The 16,291-nt window shown below is 46.6% G+C and overlaps 1 protein-coding gene and 1 non-coding gene across 9 annotated transcripts in view; one reads left to right on the top strand and one right to left on the bottom strand.

Annotated features, from left to right (window-relative positions):
* The first annotated feature begins 1,536 nt into the window (after positions 1-1,536).
* The window catches only part of WWOX (WW domain containing oxidoreductase), a 977,376-nt gene continuing 962,621 nt past the window's right edge, over positions 1,537-16,291 (top strand). For all 8 annotated transcript variants that reach the window (XM_060130089.1, XM_060130090.1, XM_060130091.1 and 5 more), the window contains exons 1-4: positions 1,537-1,758; positions 6,917-6,981; positions 9,835-9,892; positions 12,811-12,989. In XM_060130089.1, coding sequence (XP_059986072.1) covers positions 1,652-1,758; positions 6,917-6,981; positions 9,835-9,892; positions 12,811-12,989 — 409 coding nt within the window. In that variant the 5' untranslated portion in view covers positions 1,537-1,651. The remainder of the gene's footprint in view (positions 1,759-6,916; positions 6,982-9,834; positions 9,893-12,810; positions 12,990-16,291) is intronic.
* On the bottom strand, positions 11,984-12,056 carry TRNAA-UGC (transfer RNA alanine (anticodon UGC)). Its single transcript has one exon. It is a non-coding gene; the product is annotated as a tRNA-Ala (tRNA).

The raw sequence follows: 16,291 nt of genomic DNA on the forward strand, positions 1-16,291 counted from the left end.
GAGGACGGAGATGCTGCTAAACATCCTACAGAGCACAGGACAGTCCCCCACAACAAAGAATTATGTGGCCCCAAATGTCAGTAGTGTTGAAGTTGAGGAGCCCTGTGTCCATGGCAGGAGAAGCCTAGAGGAACTTTTAAAGTGGTAGGAAGAGCAGAGGGTTGAACAAGAAGTTGAGAATCCTGCCAAGCGGAGCACTACCCAGCTTGAGGAAGACACCATATTGTATCACCACCTGTGGAATTATGCCAAGTCATAGGCAACAGGTGCCAGTTGAGGCTCTGGCGATAAATCTAAGGGTCCAAGATAAATCTAAGCAGTAGGTCCTTGAGAAGCAGAGCACAGGCTGAAGATAATCATTGGAGAAACCGAGTCTAAGCAGTTTGACTCTATGCATCCCCCTCTCCACCATTAGGGGATTTTGTGACCTAATTTCCTGTTCATATCAAAGGAATAATTTGGCTTGGGTGACAGGGGCAAGGGGTTAAATTGGGATAAGCAGAAAGGCAGCAGATTAATAGTAGCTCACTTAAATGTACATGGATTTGGAAAGAGTGATGTGATAGATCTGAGTTGGGATAGTGGGTCTGTTAAAACTGAAATACGGTTTCGTTAAGTTAGCTTTTGTTTGGGCAACTTCAAAGGAAAGCAAGTGTCTCCCCTAAAGAGCATGCAGAGCAGGAATCCCAAAGCAATATCAGTCTCAAGACTTGAAGAAAATAAAAAGCTAATCCCTTCTCCCCATTTTCATCCCTTTGAAACACATAATTCCTCTACGGAGGCTTGCATTCTTCTGAAACCTAGGCCAGAGAGATCACGGTCAGGAGAGTTCCCTGTAACGATGAGCTGGGCAGCAAGTTCCAAGCAGGGAATGTTCTGGAAAATTCCATAAACGTTGGCCATTTATTATCAACAGAACCACGCTGTGGCTAGAAGAAACTTCTCCAGGACTGGGCATCAGAAGGTGCAGGAATTTGTGTTTTTAATGTTTCCCACTGTTTACAGCGTTGAGTTTACATGCACAACAAAGTTTGTGAATCAGCCTGGGTCATGGAAAGCTCTGGAAGGTGTCTGAGCAGGAACATTCATTCTTCCGAATGCCCTAAAAAAAGGAGAGGCTATAGCCCAGAAAGCCAGCAGCTGCCTCCTTCCTTTCCGCGCCACGCTCTATTCCTGCAGGGTCTGGACTACATTTCCCAGGATGCCCAATTGCTGTAGCTCGTGCGGGATTGGCTAGAACAACGCGGAAGTGGTTACGGGTCGCCCAGCAACGGGCGGAGTCCTGGACCGTGACTGGATGCCCACGCCCCCTTGCCTGCGGCTGGGAGGTGTCGAAGCTCGACTCCATCTCCAGAGCCACAGAGCTCTCAACCGGCTTTTACTTCCAGCCGAGCGGCCGTGCGAGTTCTTGGGTGCTTTCCCCGTAGGTCTTCTCAGGCCCCGCCTCCTTTGACTCCGGCAGCTGCGCAATTGCGGAGACTGGATTCACCTGCCGAGTCGGAGGAGGGGCTCCGGGCGGCACAGTGCGCAGGCGCGGGCGTTCGGGGCTCGCGGCGCGCGGCGCTCGGTTGAAGCGGGAGTGAGTTCTGGTCGCGGAGACCCGGCAGCGGGCGAGCGAGCGAGTGGGTGACCGGGCGCCTCCTCTGCAGCCATGGCAGCCCTGCGCTACGCAGGCCTGGACGACACGGACAGCGAGGACGAGCTGCCCCCGGGCTGGGAGCAGAGAACCACCAAGGACGGCTGGGTTTACTATGCCAAGTAAGGGGGCCGCCGGGGGGCCGCCGGGTTTGGGACGCAGCTGGAACCCTGCCGCTCACCTGCCCGGGACTCCGCGCTGCCTTCGAATGCCACCTGTGCGGGGAGGGCCGCGGGCTCGCGCTCAGGCTTGGCCTGGGAGGGCGAAGTGGAAGTCATGGTTGAAGAGCTTCAGAGGGAAGGCTGCCGGGGTCCTGAGGACGGGCCATCCCCCTCTCTGGCCCTGGGTCCAGCGGGGGTCACCTGGCGGCGCTCATACGCGCCCTCTGCTGCCCAGTAGACGGCGCTGCACGGTGCAAGGATGGCAGACCGGCCTCATTCCCTTTGCCCCCCCAAAATCAGAGAAAAATGCCGATGCCCCGCTCCTTTCTGGGGGGTCTGGGTTGACGACCTAGGAGTGTGTTTTTAGCAAGTGTCCTAGTATAACTATGTGTGTGTGTATATATATATATATGTATACATATAAAATGGCTAGTATAGCTTTACTATAGTTCTCAGGAAAGTTTTGGAGACACCAGGAGACCCTTTTTCCCACCACTTACTGTGTGACCTTGGGCCATTGGAATAACTCTCAGTCACGGGTTTCTTATCTGCTAAATACGTTGGTTGGAGAGTTTTAGTTGAGGCCCTGTACGTAAAGGCTTAGCACAGGCCTAAACATACTCAATGCTGGATAACTCTTAGTCTTTGCTGATTTCTGCAGCTGTGACAGCACCTTTTAGGCCTGATATTAGAATCACCTGGGGACCATCATAACTATAGATTTGGGGTCTCCAGAGAGATGCTCATGCAGCAGGCAGCCAACATAGGGATTCTTTATTTTTTAAGCTTTCCAGCTGAGGCAGTTACGGCTTTGAGAAACATGGATGTAAATCGGTGATTTTCAACACCTGGGAAACGAACTATCTTTTCTTGGCTCCCACCTCCAGGGATTCTCATTTAATTTTCTTGCCCCGCCTCCCGCCCCTAGTGGTAGGTTGTGAAACCTTCCCACGTGATTCTAATCTGCCCAAGGTTGTGAGCCTCTGCTGCCTTCGGTGGCTTGCTAGAAAGAAAAACAGGAGGAAACGACCTTGGTGAGTTCATTCAAGACACATTGGGAATGTATCCTGTGCCAGGCTCTTTGCTGGGCATTGGTTTTACTGAGATAAATAAGACCGCTCGTTGGGATTTCCCTGGCCGTCCAGTGGTTAAGACTCCGCATCCTCAGTGCAGGGGGCCGAGGATCGATCCCTTGTCAAGGAACTAAGATCCCACATGCCACACGTCGCGGCAAAAAAAAAAAAAAAGTCAAAACATAAGACCGCTTGTCACTTTCATGAGTGCCCAGTCTTATAGGACAGAGCGACGTGCAGTGACGTGGTCCCCACGCAGTGTGTGTAGTGAGCGGCAGCCTGTCCAGCATGAGCTGTGTGGGTAGGTGGTGAGGTGCCTGGGGCAGTGGGCACCTGAGCTGTGCCTTAGAGCACAGGTAGAAGTGGGCAGGGGCAGGAGGGCAGCCCAGGTAGAAGAAACAGAGGCCCGGCCTGTGCGGTGGTGCAGGAACATGAAGATTGAGGTGGGAAGGAAGGGCGCAGTTGATTTATGGAGGCCTTTCTGTGCCTCGGAGGAGCTGGGCTCCGTCAGCAGGACCCATGTGTCCACTGAAGACTTGGAGCCAGGGAGTGACCTCGGGTTTGTGTCTTTAGAAGGATGATTTCTGCTCTGGAGAATTGAAGGGGCATTTCTAGCAGCAGGGAGCCAGGGGGCAGTTGGCGGGCCCTGGACAACTCGTGAATGGGCATTTGCTGTTGCCTCAGCCTTTGCCTGAAGTGCTCTTTCATCCCTCAGAACTGAGCTTAAATGTCACTGCCCACGAGAGCGTTCCCTTGCATCGGCCCTGTGCCTGCCTTCCACCACTTTGCTCTCCCTTGTCTGTAGTTTTCTACGCTCTACTCGGCCCTGTTTTGCTCTCTGTCCCTCCCCACGTTGTCAACTTCGTGAGGGCGGGGACCTTTTCCCGTTCCCCTCTGTATCCCCCATGCTTAGCATCCTGGCGCCGTAAAGTAAATCCAGGGAACGAGTCAGTTAGCTCATCTAGGGAAGGTTTCCCGCGGGCCTCCCTGGGCAGGTAGCGTTCTAGGCCCTGGGGACACGAAGATGCGCACGGCCTACCTCCCGGCTTCGGGGGGCTCCTCTGCCCCTGCTCTGGGTGGGGCCTGTCCCCTTCTGGCCGCTGCCCCCAGAGCTCCCTGGCTTCCTTTCAAGTTCGCCTGGAACCTCGCGTTCGGTCTGGAGGCCCCTTCGCCTTCGCTAACCCTGCCTCCTGCACCTCAGCTTGTGTTGGGTGGCTTTTCCCATCTGCTGCCTTCCTGGGTGGCATCCACTGTCTGGGCTTGGGGCCCTTCTTTCACTCGGTAAGACCTACACGCCCCAGCCAGCTGTGCTGACAGCTTCCGGGGAGCCCATGGCCAGGGGACTCCGTGGCGCCTACGCGGTCTCTGAAAAGTACGCCCCTCTCTGCCTCCTGCCCCCCACCCCGGTATCTGGCCCTGTTGTTTACACTGACTGTGGTGACAAGGCTTGGTGGGTTCCCAGCTGGGGGGTGGGAGTACCTCTCTCCAGACTCTCTCCTGTCCTACTGGCCTTCCGTTCTTTGGCTTGGGGTGGAAGGATGCCCCCGACCCATCCTGACCCTGGATACCCAGCAGTCCCCCTTGATCTCTCCTGACCTGTAAGCATCCTGAGCCTTCTTTTCACTCCTGATTCTAGAAGGTCACTTGTCCCCTGGGGTCTGGGCAACTTGGCTGATAGATTGCCCTTGCAGTCGTTCCTTTTTTCCATGGTCTTCATCCCACTGCGGCAGGGTTGTGCCCAAGGGCAGAGGCTGTAGCTACCAACCAGGCCTCTGGGGTCTTGTGGGAAACCTCGTCGTAGTCTCACCCCTCTTCTGTTGTGTGGGTTCTGTCAACCCCTCAGGCTCCCTCACACTCCCCAGGGTGCACTCAGACCTCAAAGACACACCTGTCCCCTGGCTCAAGGACCCCCAGGCTGGGCTCCCATGGAGGGGACGTTCACGCTGCTGAGGACAGACCTGTTACCACAGAGAGCTGATGAGCCTTTCTCCCTTCCCTAGCGCGGTCCGGAGAAGCCCCTCTGCCTTAACCAGGGGATGGGGCCTGAAGGACGAGGTCTTGTTGCTGGGGGCTGTGGATGCCGTCGCCTGGGCCGTCCTGGGTCCTCCACTCTCGCCCCCCTTTTATTCTGAAGCCCGGGCCTCTTGGCAGCAGAAGGATGGCTGGCCTGCCCCGATGGGAGGCGAGCCCCTGTCCACAAGTGGCTCTGGGTCTCCCAGTTAACTTCAAGAAACTATGCTTAAGGAAGAAAAAAAAAAACTTAGAGGAGCATACTTGAAAGTGATAGCCGTGTAATGTGGTGTGAATTTAACTTTGATCCCTTTGTTTTAAATTAAGATCACTGTTAATTATCTTTTTAAATGACAAAAAGCTTACTGAAAGAAAAGAAAAAAAAGGGCTTCTGTTTAAAGGAGAATAAGATAATTTGGGGGCATGTGTTGTAATTTTCTGTTCATTAAAAAGTCATTTTAGATTACAATGAGAAAGGAACACCCTTTAATTAATTTTTATATAAAAGTTTATTTAAAATAATCCTTTTCTGTCAAAGGCACGGTTCTTAGTTCTTCACACGTTACTCACTGAGTCCTCTATGACCCCAAGTAGTAGGGCCATAATTTTCCCCTTTGTACTGATGGGGAAACTGAGGCTGGAGGTTGAAAAACTTCTCCAAGGGATCCGAATTACCAAATGTAACCTGGTTCTTACTCCTGTTTGGGCTTCCTTTCTGCAGTCAGGGTTTGATGGTGGGGCGATAACACAGGTGGGAGTTGGTCCTTGCTGATACCCTCTGTACAGGGATCTAATTGTTCACCAGTCGCTGTCCCAGGTATGGTGTCTCTTACCTTTGCAGCAGCTCTGTGAGGTGGATGTGCTTCTAGGGAGACTGGCTCACTGAGTGCAGGCAGTGCAGGAGCTCAGGTCTTTGGCCTTTTGAGTCCAGTGTCCACTGTGTCCTTGTACTGGCCACCGTTAGTTTGCAGAAACACTAGAAGCCAGCAGTTCCTGGAAAGACCCTGCTTTTGACGTGCAACGTCTTACAAGAGCGTTCACAAGCTCTCTGTATTTATTCTCTTTAAAATCATGGGTAGGGAAGGAATATTCTATCATCTGGTTGTCAGTGATTAAGTATTATTTTCTACTTTGGCCTGAGCATGTGAACTTTGAATGCCTCTTGAAACATGCAGCTGTTTCCTTGATTAAGTAATTTTATGTTTTTCTCCACACTGGATCAGCTGTTGACAGGTGTTGCTAGTCTGTTATTGGCCCATGGTTTCATTGATAACTGTGTGTGCTCTTCCGAGATGAAATGCTAGTTTGGCACAGAAATCAGTCTAGTTTGTATATTTGATTTGTTGAAAATAATAGAACTTTTGAGGGCTTTTTATGCCAAGTACTGTGTTCAAACCTTTATTTACAGTATCCTCGTAGCATTCTCCTCAGATGAATACTAGGATTATTATGCAGATGAGGAAATTGAGGCTCCAAAGGTGAGTGACTGACCTACGGAGCTGCCTTACCCTCTTGGATGAAATTAGGAATCAGTGCTTAAAAAACACTTTGAAGTTAAATCTGTGGAAAGAATAAACATTTAAGAAGATTAAGGTTATATCTAAATGGTACATGCATATCAGCATTATAAATTTGACTGAAATTTTTCAACTTATCCTGGAATAAAACTAAAACGAAAACTAAAACAAGTACAAAACGAAACACATCTCTAGGTATTTTGAGTGATTCAGCGAGATTCCTAGAGTTGACCCCCAGTTGGGGTCAAGTCCCCTTCCTCTGGCTTCACCACCAGCTAACAGATACAGGTTTTCGGGACATTTTTCCCAGTCTGCTGCTGCTTCCAAACTAGAGAATTTGACCTGATGCAAACAGTAACATTTATAATCTGAATATTTCTTTCTGACTGTCTGACTTGAGTACTCTTGAGAGAGTATCACGTGGGGGACAAAAAAAATTTAATGCCATTGATTAATTTTTAGAAGTGTAATTTTTACTTACTACGTATTCCGTGGATTTTTTTTTTTTTTTTTTAACAGTCACACGGAAGAGAAGACTCAGTGGGAACATCCGAAAACTGGGAAAAGAAAGCGAATAGCAGGAGGTTTGTATGTTGTTGTCATAAAGCAGAGACCCTTGTATTTAAAGCATTAATGAGATGGGAAAACTGTCATAGGAGCTGGACTCTCCCTCTGGGGAGTTTGTAGGATTCGGTAGAAGGAAGTGATGAGCTCTTGGGGTGGAGTGCTTAGGATGATTTCTTAAATAAGAAGGTATTAAAATAATAGGGGCCTTGAATTCACAGTTCATTAGATTTTTCCGTAGTTGCACTGCTTGTAAAGTTGGTCTTGGTTCCTCTCCTGGAATTAAATATATCAGCGTTTGATAGGATTCCGTAAAGCTTGCCTTGACTTGTAGTTGCTTCTGAATAAGTGTGTCGTGCATGGAATAGAAGTGTTAAGAAGGTCCCTGCTCTCAAGAGGTTGAGGGTCCATTTGAAAAGACAACATGTGCCCTTGGGGAAAAAATGCAACCACTGCGTCTATAATACGAATCTTCACAAGTCAGCATATGAATGGTATTGGGTGCCTGCTGTAGTGTAGATAACGCTCTGGGAATTCATTCAAGGGAGAATTCGTGTTGGTTGGAGCAACCAGTAAGGGTTTTGTGAAAAGCAGAAGCTGAATGGAGTGTTGAAGAATGATCAAGAACGAAATAGTATTTTATTTTATTTTTTGGCCACATGGCTTTCAGGATCTTAGTTCCCCGACCAGGGATTCAACCCAGGCCCAGCAGTGAACGTGTGGACTCCTAACCACTGGACTGCCAGGGAATTCCCAAGAATGAAATAGTCTTAAAAATAGAGTTGCCATATGATTCAGCAGTCCTGCTCCTGGGCAGATATCCAGAAAAAAACCATAATTCAAAAAGCTGCACGCACTCCTATCTTCATAGAAGCACTATTCACAGTAGCCGAGACATGGAAGTAACTTGACTGTCGATCAAAAGATGAATGGATAAAGATGATGTGGTATTGGGTTGGCCAAAAAGTTCCTTCGGTTTTTAAGTAAAAATAAGACACATTTTTCATTTTCCCAAGAACTTTATTGAACAACGTATTCACTGTTTTGTTCCACTACCTTCTGCCATTTTTCAGGCAACTTCATAATTCCATCTTCCCAGAACTTTTTATCTTTGAGCAAAGAACTGTTCCAGGTACCTTCTACTGTCTTCCAGAGAATGGAAATATTTTCCATTAAGAGAATTTTGTAAAGACTGAAACAAATGGAAATGCGAAGGTGCAATGTCTGGTGAATACGGCAGATGAATCAAAACTTCCCAGCCAAGCTGTAACAGTTTTTGCCTGGTCATCAAAGAAACATGCAATCTTGCATTATCCTGATGGAAGATGATGCGTTTTCTGTTGACTAATTCCGAACGCTTTTCGTCGAGTGCTGCTTTCAGTTGGTCTAACTGGGAGCAGTACGTGTTGGAATTAATCGTTGGTTTTCCAGAAGGAGCTCATATTAGAGGACTCCCTTCCAATCCCACCATCTACACAACATCACCTTTGGATGAAGACTGGTTTGCTGTGGTTGGTGGTGGTTCATTTTGCTTGCCCCATGATTTCTTCCGTTACACATTATTGTACAGTATCCACTTTTCATCGCCCGTCACAATTTGTTTTAAAAACAGAATATTTTCCTTATGTTTAAGTAGAGAATTGCATACAGAAATTCGGTCAAGAAGGTTTTTTTTGCTTAACTTATGTGGAACCCAAACATCAAAGCAATTAACATAACCAAGCTGGTGCAAATGATTTTCCACGCTCGATTTGGATATTTTGAGTATATCGGCTATTTCCTGCATGGTATAACGTTGATTGTTCTCAATGTCTTGATTTGATTGCTCTCAACTTCAACTGGTCTACCCGACCATGGAGCATTGTCCAGTGAGAAATCTCCAGCATGAAACTTCACAAACAACTTTTGACACATTCCATCAGTCACAGCACTTTCTCCATACACCGCACAAATCTTTTTTTGTGTTTCAGTTGCGTTTTTACTTTTCTTGAAATAATAAAGGATAATATGCTGAATATGTTGCTTTTTTCCCTCCATCTTCAATATTAAAATGGCTACACAAAAATTCACCAGTTTTGATGTTTTTTTAAAAGGCATGCTGTTATGACGGCTGTCACAGTACAGTCTAACAAAATTGTTTCGAATGAAGTTAGACAACTAAGCACTCATAGAGTCATCTTATGGAAAACACCAAACAAATTTTTTGGCCAACCCAATACAAAGGAATATTACTCAGCCATAAAAAAGAATGAAATAATACCATTTGCAGCAACATGGATGGACCTAGAGATTATCATACTAAGTGAAGTAACTCAGAAAGAGAAAGACAAATATCATATGGTATCACTTATATGTGGAATCTAAAATATGCCACAAATGAACATATCTACGAAACAGGAACAGATTCACAGACATAGAGAACAGGCTTGTGGTTGCGAAGGTGGGGGTGGGGGAGGGATGGATTGGGAGATTGGGTTTAGCTGATACAAACTATTATATATAGAATTGGTAAACAACAAGGTCCTACTGTATAGCACAAGAAACTGTATTCAATATCCTGTGATAAAGCATAATGGAAAAGAATATGAAAAAGAATATATGTTAAACTGAGTCACTGCTGTACAGCAGAAGTTAACACTGTAAATCAACTATACTTCAATAAAATTTAAAAAAAAAAAGAATGAAATAGTGTTACTTCCAAGCAAGAGGCAGAATGTAGAGTCTGGTTGGGGTAATGGGCCTTCTGTACCTGCCATAGTTGGAGCACGTGACCTGCTGGTCTGGTGGGATAGGTCTGGGGCTTCAGTTCACCCCACCCCACCCCCACCCCCACCCCCACCCCCACATAGACCTGTTGTCCTTCTGTGTTTCAGATTTGCCCTATGGATGGGAACAAGAAACTGATGAGAATGGACAAATGTTTTTTGTCGAGTAAGTGTCTACAAAGAAACTTCTTAGCCATCTTGCTTTTTATTTAATTAATTTATTTTTAATACATTTATTTATTTATTTTTGGTTGCATTGGGTCTTTGTTGCTGCACGTGGGCCTTCTCTAGTTGTGGCAAGCCGGCGCTACTCTTTGTTGCGGTGCACGGGCTTCTCATTGCGGTGGCTTCTCTTATTTTGGAGTGTGGGCTCTAGGCGTGCGGGCTTCAGTAGTTGTGGCTCACAGGCTCAGTAGTCGTGGCACATGAGCTTAGTTGTTCCACAGCATGTGCAGTCTTCCCGGACCAGGGCTTGAACCCGTGTCCCCTGCATTGGCAGGTAGATTCTTAACCACTGGGGGAGTTCCATCCTGCTTTTTAATAGGAACTTTTTTGTACAAGGAATATACGTTGACTGTAGGAAAATATTATATAGTGTATAACTGTAATCCTATCAGCAGGACTAACTACTTTTAGCAATTTTTGGATTTTTTTCTTCCAGTCTTTCTATATAAGTGCTTAAAAAAAAAGTATTGCACTGTTTGGTAAACTGTTTTTTCTACATAAGTCTTATGAGCATTTTCTCATATCTTTATAAATTTTTGAAGACAATGATGTTTAACGGTTATATAGTATTATTTTGTATAGATATACTGTAATTTATCAAATTACCTACTGGGCATTGATGTTGTTAAATTCCTGTGATCTGGCGTCTGTACAGGCAGACCTTGTCTTATTGCACTTTGTAGATACTGCGTTTTTACAGATTGAAGGTTTGTGGCAACTCCCCCTCAAGGGAGTCTTTTGGCTCCATTTTTCCAGTAGCAGTTGCTCAGTTCGTGTCTCTGTGTCACGTTTCGGTAATTTTCGCAATATTTCAGACCCTCCACTAGCAAAAACATTGGTGACTCACTGAAGTCTCAGGTGATGGTTAGCATTTTTTAGCAATCAAGTATTTGTTAATTAAGGTGTGTATATTTTTTTAGACACGCTGTTTCACACTTAATAGACTGTAGTGTAAACATAACTTTCATACGCACTGGGAAACCACACGATTTGTGTGACTCGGTTTATTGCGTGCGACACTGACTTTTTTTTAAGTTTATTTATTTATGGCTGCGTTGGGTCTTCATTGCTGCACGCGGGCTTTCTCTAGTTGCAGCGGGCGAGCGGGGGTTACTCTTTGTTGTGCGCAGGCTTCTCACTGCGGTGGCTTCTCTTGTTGTGGAACATGGGCTCTAGGTGTGTGGGCTTCAGTAGTTGTGGCTTGCAGGCTCTAGAGCATAGGCTCAGTAGTTGTGGCGCATGGGCTTAGTTGCTCTTCGGCATGTGGGATCTTCCCGGACCAGGGCTCGAACACGTGTCCCCTGCATTGGCAGGCGGATTCTTAACCACTGCGCCACCAGGGAAGCCTGACACAGACTTTATTGTATTGGTCTGGAACTGACCCTGCAATGCAATATCTCCAAGGTATGCCTGTAATTATAAAGAGCATCCTCCTCTGTAAAACTATCCTTGGAATAAATTCCAATAACAAACAGCAACAGTAACCACGCATCTGGCACCTAACATGAGCCAGGCATGTTCTAACCAACTTACACCTGTAGTATTAGCTCATTCAGCCCCTGAAATGCCCTAAGGGAGGCGAGCGCTGGGCTGCCTGGTCAGTCATTTCCCCACTCTGATCCCGTTAGAGAGGTGTGCTGGTAAATGCTTAACAACCAGTTCCCTGGGGGGAAAAGCCCATATTTGTTTCCGTGGTATAAATACTTCCCCTATAGCTTATTTCCAGCTACCGAGGTAAAGTCACTGAGGAGTTGGGAAGAGAGATGCACATTCGGGTCTTGTGAGTCAGGGTGACCCGGCTCCCCCCCCCCGCTCTGTCCTCTGTAAGACACTGGAGTCAAAATGCTTATCTGGCATCTGTGGTTATAAGTAAAATGAAAGTTGGATTATTCTTGAGTCTTAGTGTTTATGGGGTGACGAGTATTGATTTTAAACTGTGTATAATTTTACACACACATACACGTTACAAATACATTTTTTTTAATGTTTTTATTTATTTTTTGGCTGCACCGTGGGGCTTGCGGGATCTTAGTTCCCCGACCAGGGATCGAACCTGGGCCCTCGGCAGTGCAAGTGCTGAGTCCTAACCACTGGACTGCCAGGGAATTCCCACAAATGCATTTTAAATCATGAAATCTTTCTTTCTGGAGAGTTCTTAATAGTTTTCAAGATATTTTGAGGTCTATCTCAAACCCCGAGATCACATTGAAAATGTAAAAAATAAACCTGTAAGGAGCAACTTGTTCATCTGTATGAACAGGTTGTACTGATGTATTTTAATATATTGTTTATACTACCAGTATAATTTAATATTCTTTCTACAAGATTTCAACCAATTCCAAATCAAAACTGTAGTGTGTGAGTAGAGCCTTATAATGAAAATTATTAGAATTTCAGTAGTTGGCTGGTTTCATATTTACTGTCTTTCATCATTTTGAGTTTTCTACTTCTTTACCAATCTTCTTAGGCCCTTGCATATAAGAGGTTTAATTGAAATCTACTGACAAGAGTGCCTGATGGATCTTATAGCCACATTTACATGAATTAAAAGAAAAAAACCCCAAAGCCTACTCCATGTTTGAGATCTGAGGGTACAAGGCAGTGCTTTGTATGTTACAGCCTATTTTACGGGCAGTTCTGAAGAAAATGCTTCGATGGCTGTCTTTCTAGGCAGGAATATAATCCTTCTGGAGGCCAGAAGATAGATTAAATGGACCCGGGTCTTTCCGGGGTTAAGAATAAGCCTTTTTTAGTCCATGAAAAATGGGGTTTGCCTAGCCTAAACTATAAGATTATCTTGTAATTATAAATGCCTGTGTTCACTGCTGTAGGTTCACTGCTTTCTCCTTTTCTTTGCAGCCACATAAATAAAAGAACTACCTACTTGGACCCAAGACTGGCATTTACTGTGGACGATAATCCTACGAAGCCAACCACCAGACAGAGATACGACAGCAGCACAACCGCCATGGAAATCCTCCAGGGCCGGGATTTCAGTGGCAAAGTGGTCGTGGTTACCGGAGCGAATTCGGGAATAGGTAGGTTGTTAACTGACAGCGATGGTTGTTGTTATTATTATTTTTTTTGTCACTGCTATGATGAAATCTGCTTTAGTCTAACCATAAGAAAACTTTGTTTGGTGGTTCTCTAATTTAAAAGGTATTTATAGCCTTTTCAGCTATCGTGTCATTAAAGTTCTGGGCCCGTTTTCAGTCCCAGTGTTTCCATGGAAGGAGGGCCGTGTCAGGGCTGACCTTGAATTCTCTGCAAGCTGAACACTCAGTGGAAGATGGTGGCTATTTTGGTTGTTAAGGATGAGAGACAGCTGGCTCTGTCTAGGAGTTTCTGACCTGGTCTGCGTGGTGTGCGGACATGGTCCAGTTACCTGGGTTCTTCGGCCCAACGCTGACTGGTAATGGAATATCGGGAACAGTGGTGTGTCAGGGCTTTGGGACAAAGGACACTGCAGCTGTCCGTTGGTTACGGAGAATATGATTTTCTTTGGAGAACAGGATCTTCTTTCTTTGCAGAGTCGGAGAATTGGTTGCCCTCTTGGTTGCCCTCTTGGTTGCCTGCGTTTAACTGCGGTGGCGGTCATGAGGGAGGGGCTCTGGGGGTGTCCTCTCCTTAGCCTCGTGGGCTGGTAGAGAAGCTGCGGCAAAGCAGATGCTCCTGCGTTCACTCTCCAGATGATTTAATTCTTACTTTGCTTTGGTCCATTGACATGAATATCTGAATCTGTAAGAACCAGCTGCTTTGAGTAAGGCTATGCATCCTTAGGTTAATTTACAGAGACAAAACATGGAATTGTGCTCAGCTGTCTTCTGGCAAGTTCGCTCCTTTTCACCCTTCATGGTGCTCCCCCCTCACCGGCCTTCTCTCTCACCAGCTTTGTCTCCTCACCGGTTTGTATATCCCCTGCACTTCTTTCTCTGTCTTGCTTCATTTTCGGTGACCTCTTCTTGAACTTGCAGAAGCATTCCCTGGTATCATCAGGGCACGTATAGGAAGTGACATACATTCTTGACATACATCAATTGTTGTATAGTACAGGGTTGAAAATCTAACAAGCTACGGTCCCAGAGCGGAACTTTTGACTGTACCTGTCCATTAAGGCAAAGAAGCATATGGAATTTTTTTTTTTTTAAATGAAAGGGATTTATTTAAAATCAACTCTCAGACCTCATCCTGGGCTCAGAATATGTTCAGTTCGGTTTTCTGAATCACATCGGGGTTCATTCTATTGAATTGTCATCGATAGGAAAAGCTGATGATGCTATATTAAAAGTAACAGCTGGATCCTCAGTCGTCCAGGAAACAGTGTGTTGTGTGGATGGCGTTGACTACCGTTACGTGAGCGTGTGGACCAAGACAGTGTAGAATAATTAAGAAAAAATAAGGACTTAAGTAAAATACCTCTTCTTATTTAACACTCAGTTAACCAGAGAATTAACTAAAAGATCTCATTCCCTTAATCTCGTGGCTAGACAGTTTCTTCCTTTCATTAGTAAGATAAGTGACTACTGATGGTTTGTGCGTAAGTGTTGAAACTTGGCCCTGTCTGACGTTAGATGGCAGGCCTTCTGAAGCTCTGCTGAAGATTTGCCGCGTGAGGCCTATGACGTCATGATCCAGGACTAAAGGCGCTGGTGCAGAATATTCAAAGAGCTATGTGTAGTTGGGTATTGCATCCTGGTCGGAAGGGAGGATGAGGTTCTGAAGCATTGAGAAGAAATGTGTCGTTGGTCAGAGTGGACCTCGGACTTCTCGGAGGCAAGCTCTGTGCCTCTTCCCAGCTGCCGCTTCCCCTTCCTGAGGTCCCTGATCTTTCTTGTGGGCCCTGCAAGTAGGTGCCCGTGGTCCAGTCACATGTGATGGTAAGTCGGACAGCTCAGGCTGGAAGGGAGGTTGGGGAAGGTCTCCGAGCGCGCCCCGCATCCCCATTTCCCCAGCTTGAACCTTCATTGCATTCAGCTCTGCCTGGTCTCCCCGTGACCCCTCCAGTCTCGAGAAGCCCGAGTCTAGGGGAGTGCTGGAGATTTGTCTGCTTCATATTTGAAATAACATCAGACCGAACATTCCAGGCAATCAGATCCTCGCAAAGAACTCTGGCGCTGCAGCCGTGGTATCAGGCTTAAAGAAAAGAGCCGAAGGCAAGCCCGTGGCTTTGCCGTCATCGCTTAGGCAGCTTTTATATCCCACGCGGCTGGCTGCCTTAGAGAGTGTCCTTGTCCAAGTAGGCTGTGCCTTCCAGATAAATTTCTTCTCCTGAACTATGAAACATGCCAATTTAGAAATCGCTATCACCACTCTGTTTCTGCCCCTTTCAAATGGAACAGCTGAGCGCAGAGTGAATCAGGCATCTTCGCTCCCAACGCTCCTCGGCGTTCGGGAGTCATCTTCTCTTGAAGCTCGAATGGTGTTGGCCTGCACTTTTCCTCTTGCTGCTCAGGGGAGCCCGGTTCCTACGTGTGAACTGTCCAGTCTTTAGCCTCATGGATGTCTGTGCTCCTGGGAGCAGAGTGGGCTGTTACAAAACACCGGTCTTTATTTTGAGAGTGGTGATTCCACAGCTAAAAACACAGGTAACCTAATTGGCTTTACAAAGGTTGGTTTACAAATCCGGTGTTCCCAGTGATGCTTTCTGTTCGTGTTTTTGAATTCCCTGCAAGGCACCTCTCTGTTGGACTTGCCATTGGGAGGGGGCTCTCTGTTGTGAAGGGGGCGCTCGGGCGGTGAGAGGGGACGCCTTCCCTGGTGGAAGGCAGGGACGTGCCAAGACACTGCCCCCTTTGACGTGGCCTCTATGCAGATTCTCTCTTGTTGTCCATGTTGGGTACCTCGCCCCCCTCACCCCGGCTGTAAGTGTATTTTGAACTTTGGATATTTTATGTTCCGAAGGCAATTGGAGGGACTCCTGCGTATTAATTCAGCTTATAAAGATCAGGGTGGTGCAGGTCGGTAGACGGATTCAGAGGAAATGCCACAATAAAGCGTTTTGCATTCTTGGAAGTTTGTAGGCAGATACTGCGGTTGACTGGGTTCAGCTGTCCAGATGGGGAGTCGGCAAACTACAGCCCGTGGGCTAAATCTGACTCCCGCCTGATCTTGCAAGTAAAGTTTTACTGGACCATGGCCACGCCTGTTTATTTCCGTATTGTCTGTGGCTGTTTTCATGTGACCAGCAGAGTTGCATAAATACGGCAGAGACCCTGTGGCCTGCACAGCCTAGAATATTTACTGTCTAGCCCTTAATGGAAAACGTTTGCCTACCCCTGCCTCAGATGGTCTAACCCCTTTCAAAATACGATCACCCCAGCAGGCTGTGTGAGTCAGCCAC

This window comes from Lagenorhynchus albirostris, chromosome 19 (assembly GCF_949774975.1).
Source record: "Lagenorhynchus albirostris chromosome 19, mLagAlb1.1, whole genome shotgun sequence".
NCBI classification, from domain to species: Eukaryota; Metazoa; Chordata; class Mammalia; order Artiodactyla; family Delphinidae; genus Lagenorhynchus; species Lagenorhynchus albirostris.